Here is a 19,295-nt window from a genome sequence, read left to right as displayed (position 1 = left end):
TAAAAATATACATTTTTATTTGATATTTATTTAATATATTAATAGTATAGCTCAAAACAGTTAATAGATTTGCATTTCCTACATGAAATAAATATACACAGATTGTAGAAAAAAGACTTGTAATCAGGTTAAATTTTCCAGCCTTATTCTTCAAAAATAAAAAAGATTAAAGTGTTCATCAAACACTCATGTCTATCTCTCTCTGTCTCTGGCTGGCTGTGTTCAGGTTGAGCAGCCGTTGCGGTCGAAGAAGTGTGTTTGGCAGAAGTTGTTGTCTAAGCAGCGGAAGAGAGCCGTTGTGGCGTGTTTCAGAATGGCTCCGCTCTACAACCTGCCCAGGTAACACATCTGGAACAGTCTGGCTGTCATCATGACTTTTGATTCTGATCGGTCAGTACTTTAAGACCCTAACCATGAGCAGAGGCTGAACTCCAAATGTATGTGATATATATATCACTTTTTTTGTGCATTTTTATATATTTATTTGTGTCTGTATGTGCACTTATATACAATTAAATGTATTATTTTATATTTAAATTGTTAAAAAATTAAAAAAAGATATAATCAGAAAAGTATTTATTTATTTATTTATTGTTGTAGATGCACATACTTTTATGTTTTGTGCATTTAAATATATATATATGTTTGTGTCTGTATGTGCATGCATATATGATTAATTTTTTTTTTATATTTAAGTTGTTAAAACTAAAAATGTATTTGTAAAAATAAAAAAATACATTTATTATTTCTTTGTTTGTTTTTTGTAGATGCATGCACTTTTATTTTGTGTGCATTTTTATTTATATTTGTGTCTGTATGTGCATGCATATCGAATTTAATTAATTCTTTTATATTACAATTGCTAAAAATAAAAAAGCATTTATTTGTTTGTTTGTTTGTTTTGTAGATGCACACTTTTATTTTTTTATGTATTTTTATATAATATGTATGTGCATGCATATATAATTTACTTTAACATTTTTTATTTATATTTGAATTGTTAAAATAAAAAAAAATGTTAAAAATTTTAGTTTTATCTCATATGGTCAGGCAGTTTAATGTGCTCAGTAATTCTACACTGAAAAACGTCATGATTTTTTCCTAATAGGTGCTTGCAGTGATCTCATACTGATTTCAGATCACTAGTTTGATTTGTAGGATGTGCTGTTATTTCTTCTCTCTTGTTTCCTTTCCTCATCACGTCCCTGTTCTCAGGCACACAATTAATAATTACTTCCTGAATTCGTACTGTCACTTTTGGCTGGGCAGAATTCAGGCGAGTTCTGACCGTGACGGTCTGCTGGCTGTGCTGACGGTAACGTAACGCTCAGAGAACGCTCGCTTTGCTCTCTCAACCTCGCCTTCCTGAGCCATGGTTTGGATGAGCAGTCAGATAAACCCTAACTAACGAACTAACTAACTCACTAACTAACGGACTCATTAACCCTCCAGCACTTCCTGTTTCGCAGGCTGCTCCCTGCTAACCGTGTCTGCTCTCTCCCGTCTCCTGTCTCAGGCATCGCTCTATTAACCTGTTCCTCACGGGCTACCAGCGGCTCTGGATCGAGGCAGAGATGTACTCGTTTGAGGAGAAGCTAGTGCAGGATCTGGCAGTAAGTAATGATCTGGTCTGAGGTGAGCCGCTGGTTTCGTGTGAAGCCAAACACCAGTTTCCTGTCTGTAGCTCTGAGCGCAGCTACTGCTGAAAGACAAGATGGCTCAATAAACTCAAAAGACGAATCAATAAAGTAGATATGCGCTGATAACAGGAAATAATTAATCTGTTTTGATTCTTTTATTTTACATTTAATTATTAGTAGCTCAAAATCAATGTAAAACTTAAATACATAAAAATATTTTAGTTGCACATTTTTAAGTTAAGTGTTTTATTTTTGTATTAGTTTTTATTTTAATTTTATTTTTTGTCAGGTCAGTGTATCATCCGGGTATCTGAAGCAGTGTTTTTTGTTTTATTTTAGTATTATTTGTATATATGAAGTATTATAGCATTTTTTTTATATTGTTGGCAGTTGGATTTTATTTTAAGTATTAGTAATTTTAAGTGCTTTTGCCATTTTTGTTTAATTAGCATTTAACTCTAACTTAATTTCCATCAAATTTTTATATTTTTATAGTTAGTGTGAACACACTGGTCACACTTACTATACTACAAAATGGCATAGAATTAATGAAATGCTCTATCCATACATGCTCCAGAGAGTCAAACTGTGGTGTTTCCTTTTGCTGTTCAGGTCTTTATTTCCTGCACTAATGCATGCTGGTTCTGCTCAGTGCATTAATGCTTTACCTGCTGAAAGCCGCTCAACTAACTCTCAGTGCATGAAGGACAGAACCGTAGAGATGCATGACTGTCATTTCACAACCTTCAGCTGAACCCTTTTGACCCAGAACATTTACTTGAAGTCCCTTTGAGATTTTTAACAAGACATTATTTGCATGTTTAATGGTCGGATAACATGCAAATACAATTTTGTTCCTTTTTTAGTAGGTGTTTTATTTGAATTGTTTTGATTGAAACCATCAAAATAAAACACTTGATAATAATTAAATATAAACGTACATTTTAATATATATATATATATATATATATATATTAAATAAAAAAATATATAAAAAAATATATTATATTATAAAATATATAAAATATATAATATATATATAATTAAATATTATATATATTAATTAATTATTAGTTTTCATGAGCTCACAAACCCCAGTCTATGGTATGATGCTGTTGGAGTACCATGTAATCATATCAGAGTACCATGGTAACACAGTGATACAGTGATCGTCACTCATACAGGCTGAGATGAGTGGATTCACTGACGGTTTCTCATGTGTGTGTGTATGTGTGTGTGTGTGTGTGTCTGTGTGTGTGTGTGTAGAAGACGAAGACTGATGAAGAGGAGGAGGAGATCACAGACACTCAGCCGGACCCTCTTCATCAACTCATCCTGCACTTCAGTCACAACGCACTGACAGAACGCAGGTGAACACACTCACTCACACACACACACACACACACACACACACACACAGACACACACACACACACACACACATACAAACACACACACAAACAAACACACACACTCTCATTGACAAAATGCAGGTGAACACACACACACTCAGGGCCGGTGCTACCTAGAGGCAGAGCAGGCAATTGACTAGAACCTCTGGATTTGAGGCGGGGCCTCCATAACTATAACTCCCCCATACGTTTATACTGCTTATATTCATCAAGCCTGCATTTATTTAAACAAAAATACAGAAAAAAATGTAATATTTAGTACAAATGTTAAATTGATTAAAAGTAATAGTAAAGACTGATATTGTTATTGATATTGATATTGCACACCAACACACACAAACACTCTCATGCTCACACACTAAATTTCTTGCTCACTCGCACTAATGCACACTCGCATACTTACACTGCCACCCACAAACAAACACTCACTCAATCTCTCACACTAACCCTAACACACACTTTCACTTAAGCTCACACACTCACTCACACTAATGTACACTCACTCGCACTAATGTACACTCACTCGCACTAATGCACACTCACACGCTAACACTCACTCATGCTCACACATTCACTTGCACTAATGCACACTCACACTCTAACACTCACGCTCACTCGCACTAATGTAAACTCACACACTAACTGATGCTATCAAATAATCACTCAAGTTCTCACACTGACACTCAAGATCACAGACTAATACTCATGCTCACGCACTAACATCATGCTCACACACTCACTTGCAAACTCACTCACGCTTACACATTCGCACTAATTCACATTCACACACTAACACTCACTCATGCTCACACACTAACACTCGCACTAATGCATGCTAACACTCTAACACACACTCACGGTCACACACTAACACTCACGCTCACTCACACTAATGCACGCTCACACTCTAACACACACTCACGGTCACACACTAACACTCATGCTCACTCGCACTCTCACGCTCACTCACACTAATGCACGCTCACACTCTAACACACACTCACGGTCACACACTCACGCTCACTCGCACTCTCACGCTCACTCACACTAATGCACGCTCACACTCTAACACTCACACACTAACACTAACACTCACTCGCACTCTCACGCTCACTCACACTAATGCACGCTCACACTCTAACACACACTCACGGTCACACACTCACGCTCACTCGCACTCTCACGCTCACTCACACTAATGCACACTCACACTCTAACACTCGCACACTAACATTCACTCACACTCTCATGCTCACTCACACTAATAAACGCTCACACTCTAACACTCACGCTCACTCGCACTCTCACGCTCACTCACACTAATGCATGCTCACACTCTAACAGTCACACACTAACACTCACTCACACTCTCATGCTCATTCGCACTAATGCACGCTCACACTCTAACACTCGCGCTCACTCGCACTCTCATGCTCACACTAATGCAAGCTCACACTCTAATACTCACGCTCACTCACACTAATGCACACTCACACTCTAACACTCACACACTAACACTCACTCACACTCACATGCTCACTCACACTAATGCACGCTCACACTCTAACACTCACGCTCACTCGCACTCTCACGCTCACTCACACTAATGCACGCTCACACTCTAACACTAACACTCACTCGCACTGTCACGCTCACTCACACTAATGCACGCTCACACTCTAACACTCACGCTCACTCGCACTCTCACACTCAATCACACTAATGCACACTCACACACTAACACTCATGCTCACTCGCATTCTCACACTCAATCACACTAATGCACGCTCACACTCTAACACTCACACACTAACACTCACGCTCACTCGCACTCTCACACTCACTCACACTAATGCACGCTCACACTCTAACACTCACACATTAACACTCACGCTCAATCACACTAATGCACACTCACACACTAACACTCACGCTCACTCGCATTCTCACGCTCACTCACACTAATGCACACTCACACATTAACACTCACGCTCACTTGCACTTTCACTCTCACTCACACTAATGCACACTCACACACTAACACTCATGCTCACTTGCACTCTCACGCTCACTCACACTAATGCACACTCACACACTAACACTCATGCTCACTCACACTCTCACGCTCACTCACACTAATGCACACTCACACACTAACACTCACGCTCACTCACACTAATGCACACTCACACACTAACACTCACGCTCACTCACACTAATGCACGCTCACACTCTAACACACACTCACGGTCACACACTAACACTCACGCTCACTCGCACTCTCAAGCTCACTCACACTAATGCACGCTCACACTCTAACACTCACACACTAACACTAACACTCACTCGCACTCTCACGCTCACTCACACTAATGCACGCTCACACTCTAACACACACTCACGGTCACACACTCACGCTCACTCGCACTCTCACGCTCACTCACACTAATGCACACTCACACTCTAACACTCGCACACTAACATTCACTCACACTCTCATGCTCACTCACACTAATAAATGCTCACACTCTAACACTCACGCTCACTCGCACTCTCACGCTCACTCACACTAATGCATGCTCACACTCTAACAGTCACACACTAACACTCACTCACACTCTCATGCTCATTCGCACTAATGCACGCTCACACTCTAACACTCGCGCTCACTCGCACTCTCACGCTCACACTAATGCACGCTCACACTCTAATACTCACGCTCACTCACACTAATGCACACTCACACATTAACACTCACACACTAACACTCACTCACACTCTCATGCTCACTCACACTAATGCACGCTCACACTCTAACACTCACGCTCACTCGCACTCTCACGCTCACGCTCACTCACACTAATGCACGCTCACACTCTTAACACTAACACTCACTCGCACTGTCACGCTCACTCACACTAATGCACGCTCACACTCTAACACTCACGCTCACTCGCACTCTCACACTCAATCACAATAATGCACACTCACACACTAACACTCATGCTCACTCGCATTCTCACACTCAATCACACTAATGCACGCTCACACTCTAACACTCACACACTAACACTCACGCTCACTCGCACTCTCACACTCACTCACACTAATGCACGCTCACACTCTAACACTCACACATTAACACTCACGCTCACTCGCACTCTCACGCTCAATCACACTAATGCACACTCACACACTAACACTCACGCTCACTCGCACTCTCACGCTCACTCACACTAATGCACACTCACACATTAACACTCACGCTCACTCACACTTTCACTCTCACTCACACTAATGCACACTCACACACTAACACTCATGCTCACTTGCACTCTCACGCTCACTCACACTAATGCACACTCACACACTAACACTCATGCTCACTCACACTCTCACGCTCACTCACACTAATGCACACTCACACACTAACACTCACGCTCACTCGCACTCTCACGCTCACTCACACTAATGCACACTCACACACTAACACTCACGCTCACTCACACTAATGCACACTCACACACTAACACTCACGCTCACTCGCACTCTCACGCTCACTCACACTAATGCACACTCACACACTAACACTCACGCTCACTCGCACTCTCAAGCTCACTCACACTAATGACCACTCACACACTAACACTCACGCTCACTCGCACTTTCACGCTCACTCACACTAATGCACACTCACACACTAACACTCATGCTCACTCACACTCTCATGCTCACTCACACTAATGCATGCTCACACTCCAACAGTCACACACTAACACTCACTCACACTCTCATGCTCATTCGCACTAATGCACGCTCACACTCTAACACTCGCGCTCACTCGCACTCTCACGCTCACACTAATGCACGCTCACACTCTAATACTCACGCTCACTCACACTAATGCACTCACACTCTAACACTCACACACTAACACTCACTCACACTCTCATGCTCACTCACACTAATGCACGCTCACACTCTAACACTCACGCTCACTCGCACTCTCACGCTCACTCACACTAATGCACGCTCACACTCTAACACTCACTCGCACTGTCACGCTCACTCACACTAATGCACGCTCACACTCTAACACTCACGCTCACTTGCACTCTCACACTCAATCACACTAATGCACACTCACACACTAACACTCATGCTCACTCGCATTCTCACACTCAATCACACTAATGCACGCTCGCACGCTCACACTCTAACACTCACACACTAACACTCACGCTCACTCGCACTCTCACACTCACTCACACTAATGCACGCTCACACTCTAACACTCACACATTAACACTCACGCTCACTCGCACTCTCACGCTCAATCACACTAATGCACACTCACACTAACACTCACGCTCACTCGCACTCTCACGCTCACTCACACTAATGCACACTCACACATTAACACTCACGCTCACTCGCACTTTCACTCTCACTCACACTAATGCACACTCACACACTAACACTCATGCTCACTTGCACTCTCACGCTCACTCACACTAATGCACACTCACACACTAACACTCATGCTCACTCACACTCTCACGCTCACTCACACTAATGCACACTCACACACTAACACTCACGCTCACTCACACTAATGCACACTCACACACTAACACTCACGCTCACTCGCACTCTCACGCTCACTCACACTAATGCACACTCACACACTAACACTCACGCTCACTCGCACTCTCAAGCTCACTCACACTAATGCACACTCACACACTAACACTCACGCTCACTCGCACTTTCACGCTCACTCACACTAATGCACACTCACACACTAACACTCATGCTCACTCACACTCTCACGCTCACTCACACTAATGCACACTCACACACTAACACTGATGCTTACTCGCACTTTCACGCTCACTCACACTTATGCACACTCACACACTAACACTCACGCTCACTCGCACTCTCACGCTCACTCACACTAATGCACACTCACACATTAACACTCACGCTCACTCGCACTTTCACTCTCACTCACACTAATGCACACACACACTAACACTCATAGACACTTGCACTCTCACACTAATGCACACTCACACACTAACACTCATGCTCACTCGCACTCTCATGCTCACTCACACTAATGCACACTCACACACTAACACTCACGCTCACTCTCACGCTCACTCACACTAATGCACACTCACACACTAACACTCACGCTCACTCACACTAATGCACACTCACACACTAACAGTCACGCTCACTCGCACTCTCACGCTCACTCACACTAATGCTCACTCACACACTAACACTCACGCTCACTCGCAATCTCAAGCTCACTCACACTAATGCACACTCACACACTAACACTCACGCTCGCTCGCACTTTCACGCTCACACTAATGCACACTCACACACTAACACTCATGCTCACTCGCACTCTCACGCTCACTCACACTAATGCACACTCACACACTAACACTCACGCTCACTCGCACTCTCACGCTCACTCACACTAATGCACACTCACACACTAACACTCACGCTCACTCGCACTCTCACGCTCACTCACACTAATGCACACTAACACTCACGCTCACTCGCTCTCTAAACCTCACTCACATTAATGCACACTCACACATTAACACTCACGCTCACTCGCACTCTCACGCTCACTCACACTAATGCACACTCACACACTAACACTCATGCTCACTCGCACTCTCAAGCTCACTCACACTAATGCACACTCACACACTAACACTCACGCTCACTCTCACGCTCACTCGCACTAATGCACCCTCACACACTAACACTCACACTCACTCGCACTCTCAAGCTCACTCGCACTAATGCACCCTCACACACTAACACTCACACTCACTCGCACTCTCACGCTCACTCGCACTAATGCACACTCACACACTAACACTCACGCTCACTCACACTCGCACTCTCACGCTCACTCACACACTAACACTCACGCTCACTCGCACTCTCATGCTCACTCACACTAATGCACACTCACACACTAACACTCACGCTCACTCGCACTCTCAAGCTCACTCACACTAATGCACACTCACACACTAACACTCACGCTCACTCGCACTCTCACGCTCACTCACACTAATGCACACTCACACACTAACACTCACGCTCACTCGCACTCTCAAGCTCACTCACACTAATGCACACTCACACACTAACACTCACGCTCACTCGCACTCTCACGCTCACTCGCACTAATGCACACTCACACACTAACACTCATGCTCACTCGCACTCTCAAGCTCACATACTAATGCACACTCACACACTAACACTCACGCTCACTCACACTCTCACGCTCACTCGCACTAATGCACACGCACACACTAACACTCACGCTTACTCGCACTCTCACGCTCACTCACACTAATGCACATTCACACACTAACAATGTCAATGTCAATGTCACCTTTATTTATATAGCGCTTTAAACAAAATACATTGCGTCAAAGCAACTGAACAACATTCATTAGGAAAACAGTGTCAATAATGCAAAAATGATAGTTAAAGGCAGTTCATCATTGGATTCAGTTATGTCATCTCTGTTCAGTTAAATAGTGTCTGTGCATTTATTTGCAATCAAGTCAACGATATCGCTGTAGATGAAGTGACCCCAACTAAGCAAGCCAGAGGCGACAGCGGCAAGGAACCGAAACTCCATCGGTGACAGAATGGAGAAAAAAACCTTGGGAGAAACCAGGCTCAGTTGGGGGGCCAGTTCTCCTCTGACCAGACGAAACCAGTAGTTCAATTCCAGGCTGCAGCAAAGTCAGATTGTGCAGAAGAATCATCTGTTTCCTGTGGTCTTGTCCTGGTGCTCCTCTGAGACAAGGTCTTTACAGGGGATCTGTATCTGGGGCTCCAGTTGTTCTGGTCTCCGCTGTCTTTCAGGGATGTAGAGGTCCTTTCTAGGTGCTGATCCAGCATCTGGTCTGGATACGTACTGGATCCGGGTGACTGCAGTGACCCTCTGATCTGGATACAGACTGGATCTGGTGGCCACGGTGACCTCGGAACAAGAGAGAAACAGACAAATATTAGCGTAGATGCCATTCTTCTAATGATGTAGCATACATACTAACACTCACGCTCACTCGCACTCTCACGCTCACTTGCACTAATGCACACGCACACACTAACACTCATGCTCACTCACACACTCAAGCTCACTCACACTAATGCACACTCACACACTAACACTCACGCTCACTCGCACTAATGCATGCTCACATACAAACACTCACTCATGCTCACACATTCCCTTGCACTAATGCACGCTCACACACTAACACTCACACACTTGTACTAATCCTCACTTGCACTAATGCACACTAACACTTGCACTTATGCATGTTTGCGCTCATACACACTAACAGTAACACTTATGTTTACACACACACCAGACTGTTGTCCGAGCTGTAGAAAAGGATCTTTAGTTCTTCTGTCAGAATAAATGTAATGATCTGTTTGGTGTGTTATATGGAGTGTGATCTGGTTTCAGCTCACTAGAGGAGGATCAGCTGTACATCGCATACGCAGAAATGATGGCTAAGGTGTGTGAGATTATCAATCTGTCCCGCTTACTCGATGATCAAATTAATCAAATCATAGACAATGTTATTCATATACATAACTTAATATGCAATGTAATATATATATATAATAATATATAATGAATATACATTAAAATCAGTTAATATTTATAGAACAGTATACAAATTATTTACATCAACACATTTTGTGTTCACGTGTGGTGAACGCATGTAATTGTAGTGTGACGCTGTTCTTCATCTGTAGAGCTGTGCTGAAAATGAGGAAGAGGATGAGGAAGGAAAAGAAAAAACATTTGAGGTGAGCAGAGACTAAATATGACACTTAGATCAGACAAATGTGGAGACCTTCAGAACCTGTGTGTGTGTGTGTGTGTGTGTGTGTGTGAGATCAGGAGAAGGAGATGGAGAAGCAGAAGACTCTGTACCAACAGGCCCGACTCCATGACAGAGGAGCAGCAGAGATGGTCTTACAGATGATCAGCGCTAGTAAAGGTACACACACACACACACACGGACTCTGAGGGATCTTTATCACTGAGTGTGTGTTTGATCGTGTTTCAGGTCATTTGGGTCCGATGGTCACGTTCACGCTGAAGCTCGGCATCTCCATTCTCAACGGTGGAAACATCACAGTCCAGCAGGTGCGTCATCATGAACACATTTATTCAGGTCCTGTTTCACTGACAATCTCATGAGTGATTTACAATCATTTCTACGGAACAGAAAATGCTGGACTATTTGAAGGAGAAGCGAGATGTGGGTTTCTTCAAGAGTCTGTCAGGACTGATGCAGTCGTGCAGGTGATCGCTGCTTCTCTCATTAGTGATTCATAACTCACTGAATGAGTTTACATTTATATTTTATTTGGATTGTTTTTATTTAAAAATATATATATATTTTTTTATTTTGATCATTTTAATTGTAAAATTAAATATTGTACGGTTGCTAGATTTAATGAATTGTTTTATACGGATTGTTTTTGTTTTAAAATATTTATTTTTATTTAACATTTTTATTTAATTAAGTATTTTTTTGTAAAATTATATAATGTAGATTTGTATGATTTGATGAATTATTGTTTTTTTAATTGTTTTTATTAAAAAATATATTTATTTTAATTGTATTTTATTTAATTATTAGGAAACGCTTTGTTTTAAAGTCTTTATTTTGTTAATATTTTCATAAAAAACATTACTTATGTGTTTTATTTTGATCATTTAAATTTTTAAATTATATATTGTAAGGTTGTATGATTTGATGGATTGTTTTATTTGGAATTGTTTTTATTTTAAAACTTTTTTATTGTATTTTATTTGCTTATTAGGAATTTTTTCATTTCAACTATTTAAATGATTCAAAATATATATTTTAATTGTAAATTAGATACATTATTAATGTTTTATTCGAGTGGTTTTGGTTTAAAAATTATTTCCCGGGAGATTTCAGATGCTGCTGTATGCATTTAGTAGATGCTTTTATCCAGAGTGACTTACAGGAGTCTGTGTGTGCAGTGTTTTGGATCTGAATGCGTTCGAGCGTCAGAATAAGGCCGAGGGTTTGGGGATGGTGACCGAGGAAGGCTCCAGTAAGTCTCTCACACACACATATTCATATGATGATCTGATGAGAGCAAGAGAAACCCTTACAATCACACAATCATCACATCATCTCATTCTGCACTGTGATCAGCACTGATGCACTAAACAACATGCACATTTATTAATACCTTTATTCATCAAGGATGCGAGATCAAAAGTGAGAGTAAAGACGTTTGAGTTTTCACTCTTATTTTCCTTCGCTCTGTATCTGTTGTTCTTTAGAATCTCACGCTGTGCACACAGTACTATCTCTGTATAGTTTGTTTTGAATGACTGTCGTTCACGTTCGGCTCATGATTCAGGCAGAAGTGATGGTGATGTTTCAGTGTCAGTATCTCTGGTTCTTCTGGAAGTTTCCGTCTCTTCTCCTCTTCTCATGTCTGCTGTTTTTCTATGTTGATTTCTTTCTTCTTGTCATCTTTTGTCATCGGTGGCAGTCAACGTGAGGGAGCGCGGTAAATACACGCTTCAGATTCTCCTGTCTGTCCGTCTGTCCGTCCGTCTGTCTGAATGCAGTGCATGTGTCATGTGACAGGAAGTGAACCCCACTGACGTCTGCTGGTCCCTGCTTTCTGTCCGTTTCTCTCTCTCTCTATTTCTCGCTCATCTTCCTGTCCTTAATAAGTGCTTAGTGTGCAAATGATGCTAAATTCACACAACTAACGAATCAAACCCTTCAATATTTCGCTGATTTTGTTTAAAAATAGTTACATTACTCTAAATGAATCTTTAAAATGTTTATATGTTGTTCTAGATCAGAGTAGACGACAAGCTAATTATGAAATAAATCCTAAAAATGAGCAATTAAAATACATAATTTTCAAATAAATAATCAAAATAAAACACCAGCTAATTAAGTTAAATTAAAAATTGTATTTTTTAAATAGGAAATAAACAATGAAACACTTACCAATAAGTAGTAAAATGTCAAATTAAAAGGAATAGTTTATAAATAAATAAAAACAGTGAAAATAAAAACACCTACTAATGATTAAATAGAAATGTTAAATTAAAATGAATCATTTTTAAATAAAGGAAATCGCAATAAAACATGTACCAATTAATTAAAAATATCCATAAAAATCATAAGATAAAGCAATCAAAATAAAACACCTACTAATTTAAAATGTCAATTTAAAATGTTCATTTAAAAATAAAAAAAATATTGATAAAATACCCAATAATAATTAAATAAAAAGACAAATGAAAATAAATAATTTACAAGTAAACAATCCAAATAAAACAGCTAATAATAATAAAAGTAAAAAATCTGATTAATATTTTTAAAATTAAATAATAAAAAAACACCTAATAATAATTAAATAAAAAATTAAATTAAAATGACTCCTTTTAATTTGATATATTATTTAATTATTAGTAGGTGTTTATATTTTAATTGTTAAATGAACACTTTTATAATAAAATGCAAACTAAAGATTCAATATTTTATTTGTCTACTTGTTTGTTATGTGACCATTAACTGACATCAGAAAACCATAATTGTTAATATGCTTAAAAGGTAAGTTCTTAAACAAAAATGGATCTTATAAATCGCCAATCATGAACACATACTTTATATTTAGATATATGTTTTGTAAGAAGATCATTATTTACAGTCTGTGTTCTTCTGCTTGAGCTCAATGTGATGTAGTCAAATACTGATGGAGAACGTGATCAGACAACCTCCTCAAATACGATGTCAGGTGGATCAGAGCATGTCACGGTTGAAGAGTTAATTAACCCATTAACACTGAATGCTGATGAACGGCCAGCTGACAGAAGCTCTGTGGAAGTGTGGATCTGTGAAAGCAGATCTTGTTGAAGGAATCTTGTTGAAGTGTCTCTGTTTCCCTGAAGGCTCTAAAGTTCTTCAGAATGACGAGTTTACCAGAGATCTGTTCAGGTTCCTGCAGCTCCTGTGTGAGGGACACAATAACGGTAAGAAATCTGAATAACAGATCATCTGAAACACACAAACGTGTGTGAGCTTCTGCTCAAGTGACGCTTGAGTGTGTTTCAGACTTCCAGAACTTTCTCAGGACACAAACAGGAAACACGACCACAGTCAATATAATCATCAGCACAGTGGACTATCTGCTCAGACTGCAGGTACACACACACACACACACACACACACACTATCTGTATCTCTCTCTCTCTTTCTCTCTCTCTCCCTACTTGTCACAAACACACAGCTCAACTCAAAACACCATAACCACATTTCATCACCCAGGTAACCCCTCAAAGCACATTAACAACATAGCAACACCCTAGTAACCAATCCAAACACCATAACCACATTGCAATGCCCTAGTTACCACTCAAGACACCATAACTGCAACATCCTAGTAACCCTTCAAAACAATGTAACCACATAGCAACAATCTAGCAATCCCTCAATATGTTGTAACCCCATAGCAACGCCCCAATAACCACTCAAAACACTTTAACCACTTGAAACAACATAACTGCATGACAACAACCTAGTAACTACTGAAAACACCATAACTGCATAGCAATACACTAGTAACCACTCAAAACATCGTAGCCACATAGCAACACCCTAGTGACCATTTGAAACAGCATAGCAACACCCTAGTAACCACTCAAAACACTTTAACCACTTGAAACAACATAACTGCATGACAACACCCTAGTAACTACTGAAAACACCATAACTGCATAGCAACGCCCTAGTAACCACTCAAAGCGTCGTAACCACATAGCAACACCCTAGTAACCATTTGAAACAGCATAGCAATACACTAGTAACCACTCAAAACACTTTAACCACTTGAAACAACATAACTGCATAGCATGTTAATGTTGTTCTGTATTATTAATCTTGTACTCTGGGTAAACATTAATGTTGTTCTGAGTTTTACAGGAGTCAATCAGTGATTTTTACTGGTATTACTCTGGTAAAGACGTGATGGACGAGGCAGGTCAGCGGAATTTCTCCAAAGCTCTCGCTGTAGCCAAACAGATCTTCAACTCACTCACTGAATACATACAGGTAATGTGAAGATGTTAATTATTTCATATTGTCATAATGAAAGATTTGTTTTGGTTTCTTATTTTAAAACACAACATTTAAAACATTTTCAGGTTCACTTTTATTTCACAGATTTTTTATGTCAATTCATATATATATATATATATATATAATCATATCATTATTTATTTTACTTAATTGTTTTCATTTATTATTTAGTTTTTTATAGTATGCATGTTTACAATTTTCTAAAAATGTTATTTATGTATTTATAATTTTAATTATGTATATTTAGAATTTTTTATGTTTTATTTTATATACTATTTAGTATGTTTATAAAAACATTTTTATTAACCTGAGAACAGTCATAGGAAGTCCTGTCTTCATTGCATGTGTCTCATTTAGGGTCCGTGTATCGGGAACCAGCAGAGTTTGGCTCACAGCAGACTTTGGGACGCCGTCGTCGGATTTCTGCACGTCTTCGCCAACATGCAGATGAAGCTGTCACAGGTGCATTATTCTTTCTTACTTCTGTCAGTGTCGATCTGTAGTACTGCTGTGAGAGCTGAATAGCATTGATATTGAGATGAGATCGAGACCTTGTGCCGGTGGTGTTTGATGGTGCATTAGCAGATTAAAGATGATTTAGTAAATGAAAGCGTCCAGACCATCACAGCAACTCTCTGATGCTCCATCACTCCCCTTCATCTTGCTAATGAACTTCTCTCTTGATTCCTCACAGGACTCCAGTCAGATCGAGCTGCTGAAGGAGCTGATGGATCTGCAGAAGGACATGATAGTCATGATGCTGTCACTGCTGGAAGGTTCTGCTGCGCAAACATTCATTTTGTTAATTTAGTCTTCCTGTTTAGTTTCATAATCGTTTAGAAATCATATGTAGTCAACCTGTCAGGATTTAGCCACATTTGAGTCATGCTGCATAACAGTTAAACTGATAATCGCACATATTTTGACCAAAATTATAATTGCGATTGCTTCTGATTGTTGTCATCTGACAGAAGACAATAGTATCATAATTCAGATTAATTCGATTCAAGGTTGATTAAATCTTGACTGTTTTGTCTTTTTTAAATGTCTATAGTTTTTATTAATTCTATTTCAGTTTTAGTTATGTTAGTTGAACTAAATGAAAATAAGAAACATTGCCTTTGCAACTTGTTTTAAATAATTTTTTTTGAATTAGTGATTATTTTATTTAATATAAAAAAAAAAAAATCTGATAGAATAGCACTTTCACCAATAAGCACAAATCAAGAAATTGGTGACTCACACACATGCTTTATTACGGACTCTTTATATAATCTTTGTCAAAGAAAATATTTTTCTCCATAGTTTCTGTTAACGAAATTAAAGGAACATTTCACCATAACAAATGCAAATTCTGTCGTTTACTCTGCCTCAGATTGCTCCAAACCTGCCGAACACAAAAGAAGATATTTTGAAGAATGTTGGTAACCAAACAGTTGAGGGCAGTCATTGACTTCCATAGACTTTCTACAAAAGTCAATAGGGACCAACAACAGTTTGATAACCAACATTCTCCAAAATATCTTCTTTTGTGTCCAACATAAGAAATTCATTCAGGTTTGGAACAATTTAAGGCAGAGTAAATGATGACAGATTTTGCATTTCTGGGTGATCGGTCATTACCTAATGACACAAATAAATCACAACGAATCCTGGATAAAACTCCAATGTTCTCCTGCAGGAAATGTGGTGAATGGGACCATCGGCAAGCAGATGGTGGACACTCTTGTGGAGTCCTCCAGCAACGTGGAGATGATTCTCAAGTTCTTCGACATGTTCCTCAAGCTGAAAGATCTAACAACCTCGGAGAACTTCAAGGAGCATGACCCCGACCGTAAAGGCGTCATCTCCAAGAAGGAGTTCCAGAAGTCCATGGAGAACCAGAAGCAGTACTCTCAGTCCGAGATCGAGTTCCTGCTGTCCTGCGCCGAGGCCGACGAGAACGACATGTTCAACTACGAAGAGTTCGTCAATCGCTTCCACGAACCCGCCAAAGACATCGGCTTCAATGTGGCGGTTCTTCTCACCAATCTGTCGGAGCACATGCCTCACGATTCCCGACTGTCCACCTTCCTGAACCTGGCCGAGAGCGTTGTGAACTACTTCGAGCCCTACCTGGGCCGCATCGAGATCATGGGCGGCGGCAAGAGAATCGAGAGGGTTTACTTCGAGATTAGCGAGTCCAGCCGAACGCAGTGGGAGAAACCGCAGGTCAAGACCAGTCGCATTTATTTCTACAATGCAGATTGATTCAAAGCAGCTTATAAACAGGCACTTAAAACAATTTTAAGGTTGTAAAATTAATCAATTATGAAACAAATTCAATTGAATAATAGCATTGATGTTGCAAATTTCATAAATTTTGAAACATTTAATTGCAGCTCTACAGAAGACAATAGTCAGAATACAGATCAATTCAGTTCAGTGTTGATTCAATTCAGTTCAATAACTGTCAGTGTTGCAAAATTAATTGATACAAGTTCAATTTAGTTCTGTTGATTCAATTATGTGTAATAACTGTTAATTGTAAAATTCATCAGTTGAAACAACAAATTTAATTCACTGTTGCAAGATTATGAAACAAGTTCAGTTCAGCATTGATTCATTTCAGTTTTTAGTTACTATCAGTTGCAAAATTATTTTGTAAAATTCATCAATTATGAAATGATAAATTCAATTCAGCTCTAATACGACTATCATTATTCAGATATATTTTGTTCAATGTTCTGTTCAACAATGTTGCTAGATTCATCAATTATGAAACGTTCAGTTTTACATTTATTCAGTTCATAGTTGATTCAGTTTAGTTTAGTAACTGTCAAAGTTGCAAAAATTCTCAATTATGAAACATTCAAGTTGGTTCAATAAATGTAAATGTTGCAAAATTAATCAATTTTGAAACAAGTTCAGTTAAGTGTTAATTTAGTTCAATTAATTTGTTTAGTAGCAGTGTCAATGCTATACAATTCATAAATTATGAAACAATGGATTCTATTAACAAAACTTTACAAAAGACAATAGTGAAATTATTCAAACCAATTAAAGTCCATGTTGTTTCAGTTCAGTTAAATGTTGGTTCAATTCAGTTTAGTTACAGTATCAGTGTCACAAAATTCATCAATTATTAAATTCATTTTTTATTTTAATTCGTAGCCCTACAGAAGTCAATAGTGTAAATATTCAGATCAATTCAGTCCGGTGTTGATTCCGTTCACTTCAATAACGATGTCGATGTTGCAAAACTCATTATAGAAAAAAGTTAAATTCAGCATTTATTCAATTAAATTGTTAGCTTGTCAAAGTTGCAAAATTCCACAGTCATAAAAAACATTCCATACAGTTCTATACAACTGTGATCAATTATGAAACAAATTCAGTTCAGCTATGAAAACAACTCTACAGATGACTGAACTAGTCTAGAAAACTCTACAAGATTGATCAAATTATTCAATTCAGTTGTGTTCGATAACAGTGTCAATGTTGCAAAAGTCATCAATTATTAAGTATTATTATTATTTATTGATAGGTAAAAGTTGATAGCCTGAATAAACTGTAGGTCGCTTTGGATAAAAGCGTCTGCTAAATGCATAAATGTAATTTTAATTTTAAGTTAAATTCAATTAATTGTTGATTCAGGTCAATGTTGATTCAGTTCACTTAAATGCCAATGTTGCAAAAGTAATTCATTATGAATCAAGTTCAGAATTGATTCATTTCAATAACTGTAAATGTTGCAAAGCTCTTTAATTATAAAACAACTCTAAAGAAGACAATATTTTAATTATTCCAATCAATTGAGCTCAGTGTTCATTCTTTTCTGTTCACTAACATTGTCAGTGTTGCATAATTCATCAGTTATGAATTGAGTTCATTGTTGATTCAGTTCAGTTCAATAACTGTCAATGTTGCAAAATTCATCCATTATAAAACCAAGTTCAATTCCAGCTGTAAAGCAGCTCTAGAGTAATTATTAAGTTCAATTTAGTTCAAATTCTATTCTCATCTGATAGTGT

At 39.0% G+C, this 19,295-nt stretch overlaps 1 protein-coding gene across 9 annotated transcripts in view; it reads left to right on the top strand.

Moving 5' to 3' along the window:
- The window catches only part of LOC132144914 (ryanodine receptor 3), a 155,661-nt gene that overhangs the window by 123,485 nt on the left and 12,881 nt on the right, over positions 1-19,295 (top strand). For 3 of the 9 annotated variants that reach the window (XM_059555493.1, XM_059555491.1, XM_059555499.1), the window contains 16 exons: positions 227-339; positions 1,216-1,315; positions 2,907-3,010; positions 10,590-10,641; positions 10,886-10,939; positions 11,034-11,133; positions 11,203-11,282; positions 11,365-11,441; positions 12,153-12,226; positions 12,677-12,694; positions 14,097-14,177; positions 14,260-14,348; positions 15,127-15,255; positions 15,640-15,744; positions 15,977-16,058; positions 16,964-17,493. In XM_059555493.1, the coding sequence (XP_059411476.1) occupies positions 227-339; positions 1,216-1,315; positions 2,907-3,010; positions 10,590-10,641; positions 10,886-10,939; positions 11,034-11,133; positions 11,203-11,282; positions 11,365-11,441; positions 12,153-12,226; positions 12,677-12,694; positions 14,097-14,177; positions 14,260-14,348; positions 15,127-15,255; positions 15,640-15,744; positions 15,977-16,058; positions 16,964-17,493 (1,788 nt within the window). Of the gene's footprint in view, positions 1-226; positions 340-1,215; positions 1,316-1,516; positions 1,614-2,906; positions 3,011-10,589; positions 10,642-10,885; positions 10,940-11,033; positions 11,134-11,202; positions 11,283-11,364; positions 11,442-12,152; positions 12,227-12,676; positions 12,695-14,096; positions 14,178-14,259; positions 14,349-15,126; positions 15,256-15,639; positions 15,745-15,976; positions 16,059-16,963; positions 17,494-19,295 lie in introns of all 9 variants that reach the window. The other 6 variants (XM_059555495.1, XM_059555492.1, XM_059555500.1 and 3 more) reach the window with 3 other exon arrangements.

This window comes from Carassius carassius, chromosome 8 (assembly GCF_963082965.1).
Source record: "Carassius carassius chromosome 8, fCarCar2.1, whole genome shotgun sequence".
Taxonomy (NCBI): Eukaryota; Metazoa; Chordata; class Actinopteri; order Cypriniformes; family Cyprinidae; genus Carassius; species Carassius carassius.
Note: the sequence above shows the minus strand (reverse complement) of the source record. Positions and strands in the feature narration are given on the sequence as shown.